The sequence below is a fragment of the Thermothelomyces heterothallicus genome (assembly GCF_042370625.1).
Source record: "Thermothelomyces heterothallicus CBS 202.75 unplaced genomic scaffold P884_scaffold_62, whole genome shotgun sequence".
In the NCBI taxonomy this organism is placed as follows: Eukaryota; Fungi; Ascomycota; class Sordariomycetes; order Sordariales; family Chaetomiaceae; genus Thermothelomyces; species Thermothelomyces heterothallicus.
The window spans coordinates 3165-6057 of record NW_027192623.1 but is presented as its reverse complement, the minus strand read 5'-3'; the positions used below and the strand labels follow the sequence as shown (position 1 = coordinate 6057).

Genomic DNA, 2893 nt, shown 5'->3' with positions numbered 1-2893 from the left:
AACGTGTGCCGGGCGGCACATACAGGTCCCCCCGGAAGCCAAGGGTGCCTCCTACCAATCCAGCCAGCAACGTGTGCCGGGCGGCACATGACAGCCAGCCTGGAATCAAGGGTCACATCGAAGCATCCTCGTTTGGTCCCTCTGGTACTATTATCATCCATAACACACATATATATATATATATACTAACATATAACTAGTTATAGCCAAACATGTCTTCGACGTGGGAGGAACACCTTCAAGTGTTTGTTCGTAGCAGTTGGGCCATGGTATTCTGCTCCCACTGCCACGATATTCTGTGTAGCACACAACAGTCGATCGAGAACCACATACTCAAGTGCGCCAGGGTCGACAAGGAACTAGCTTGGGATGCTGCCAGAGCCGTGTGTGGAGCGTACCAACTACCAGCGTCGACGGACATCTTCTTTGCGCTCTGGCTTACACAGCAAATTGAGGGCTTAGAAGGAGAGATCGAGGAGCCCGACCTGGGCCTGGAGACAGACCGGGGGTGGGGATGTGGCAGATGCGGGTTTGGGTCCCTCGACAAGGCCAAGCATAGCGGCCGGACAGCAATTCGGACACATTCGGCGACCGCACATCCGGAACAGGAAGTTATCATGGTGGAGGACCAACTCCTCGCCGTCCTGATGTCTGGTGCGCTACGCCGTTACATCAGAATATTCCGGCCCTCGCACAACGTATCTGGAGGTATAGATCTGGCCGAGAAACTGCTGCGTAAGCGTGATGACAACGCCGAGCAGATCACAACGGTTGAAGCGAGGGACAAGAGGGAGCCAAACGTTCTCCTCGACCGGCTCAAGTTTGATAAGCACCTGGCCAACTACGACGGCAAAGACATCATCTGGCTCTACGACGACCTGGCCGCCGAACCCGACGTGAGCAAGATCGTGGAAGTCATTGGCCGCACTCTCAAGGACATTGTGGACACCGCGCAGTCCCGCCTGGCGGAGAGCACATCACAAGTCCGAACTCTGCTCAATACCCGGGAGCGGGGTACTGAGGCCGGGGAGATTAACCTGCTGGACCATGGTTCCATCCCCAAGTACGTGGCTACGTGGAAAAAATTGATGGCATACGTATTGCGAATCTGGTCTTCCCAGAGTACCATCGAGGCGAACCCTGGGAACGACAAGTTGCCACCCCCCTGCACCCTTAACGAAGCGCAAATGACGGCAACAGGCGCCCTCGTGCGAGCACAGGGCAACGAGGCGAGGAAATCAGCGCTGGTAGAGATGATATATACCCTGCTGCGACAGCGTCTGTACGACAATGACTGGGCAAGTCCGATTACATCCGTGTACGCCATTTTTGCGCTACATAAGGACGGCTCCTAGAAAGAGGCCCGCAAGTTCAACTCAGAAGCACATGCAGCACATATCATCAAAATCGCACTCTATGTAGTGCTGATCAGGAGCGCGGAGGAGGTAGGCAAACCAGGTAAGCAAATTCCAATGACGGGTATAGTGGGGGGGGTTAGGACAGGAACATACTGCTCGGTATAAAACCAGAGGAAGCCGAAAGAGGAGGCTAGTGCCGGCCGGTAGTAGGTTTGTGGTGGCCAGAACGTGCGTGGCGTGCCGGGCGACACAGGTGGCTATGGCGAATGGCAGGGCCAGGCTGCTGTGCCGGGCGGCATACGTGGCTTACCGTCGGCACCATGCCTACATCTACCAGATCATATTATTGGCTACTACATGGTTATGCCGGGCGGCACACATGTCTGGCTGCGGGCAACTATACGCTTCGCATGTCTGTCTAGCTTATGGCCGTGCCGGCCGGTATACATGTCTGGCTGCGGGCAACAGTTCTATTTGCATATTCATTTCTGTTTTAGGTTGTGCCGGGCGGCACAGGTGGCTCGCTACGGACAGGACTAGCTAACAAATATCTATAGGTGAACCAGACACGCTGGCGCAGTGCCTCCAGAAAAACATGGACACGGTGGTATTCCCAGGGGAAGACGGTCTGTGGACCCCGCTGCACCTGATGTTCAAGATGCAATCCAAGCTGTCTCAGCTAGTACGTCACATGCCTTCGGAGGCGCGCCTGTTCTGGGACGGCCAAGACTGCTACTACGAGGGTCACGTTGTCAACCTCGAGAACGGTAGCAAGGCAATGCTACGCCACCTTGAAGCAGTAGAGCACGCCCTCGAGAAGCTCCTCCTCGGAGGGAAACCATCTATACCGCCCCTCCAAGACATCAACGACGACAGAACCAATAGCAACCGAGGGTATAGCTTCCTGAGACACAAGGACAACGAAGAATGGGTCACTGCGGCGGCTAACTACCTGGTCCTACTGGCAATGCGCGACGATGAGGAGCTCAAGACACGATGGCTCCGCCAGGGCGTTATTAATAAGGCTCAGGTAGAGATGTACCGGAAGGAAGTGGCAGAGTTCCTCCCTATGCTACTAGCGGCGGTCCATCTGATGGGTGGTCTTCCCCTCCGCAAGACGGAGATGCTGACACTGAGATACGCCAACTCGGCCAGCGGTGGACTCCGTAACGTGTTCCTCTGGAAGGGCCTGGTAGTGACACGGACAATCGGAGACAAGAGGTTTTGGAAGAAGGGGGAGAGGAAGGTGTGGCGCGTGTTACCGCGACAGTTGTCACTGGTTATAGTGACATACCTGGCCGTGGTGGTGCCATTCCTCGAGGCGCTGGAACTTGAGTGCGTGGGCGGCGAGGGCAAGACGGAGTTCCTATTCGCCAGAGTGGTGACCAAACCCAAAGACACGGATATGGTGACCCCCCGGGAGATGACGGCAGCCGTCAAGATGGCACTGCTCAAGGGCCTCCCCAACGCCATGACAGTCGCAGCGTGGCGCCACGTCGCCATCGCCTTCGGCCGCAAATACTTGGGCGGCGAGC

At 56.1% G+C, this 2893-nt stretch overlaps 1 protein-coding gene across 1 annotated transcript; it reads left to right on the top strand.

Annotated features, from left to right (window-relative positions):
- Positions 1-207: 207 nt before the first annotated feature.
- On the top strand, positions 208-1727 carry P884DRAFT_116438 (uncharacterized protein). The gene has a single exon (XM_069437116.1). The coding sequence runs from the start codon at positions 213-215 to the stop codon at positions 1353-1355; it is 1143 nt and encodes a 380-aa protein (XP_069293130.1). The 5' UTR covers positions 208-212; the 3' UTR covers positions 1356-1727.
- Positions 1728-2893: the final 1166 nt, after the last annotated feature.

Excerpts from the sequence above, each read along its gene's own strand:
- P884DRAFT_116438 (XM_069437116.1), top strand. The coding sequence starts at position 213 with ATGTCTTCGACGTGGGAGGAACACCTTCAAGTGTTTGTTCGTAGCAGT.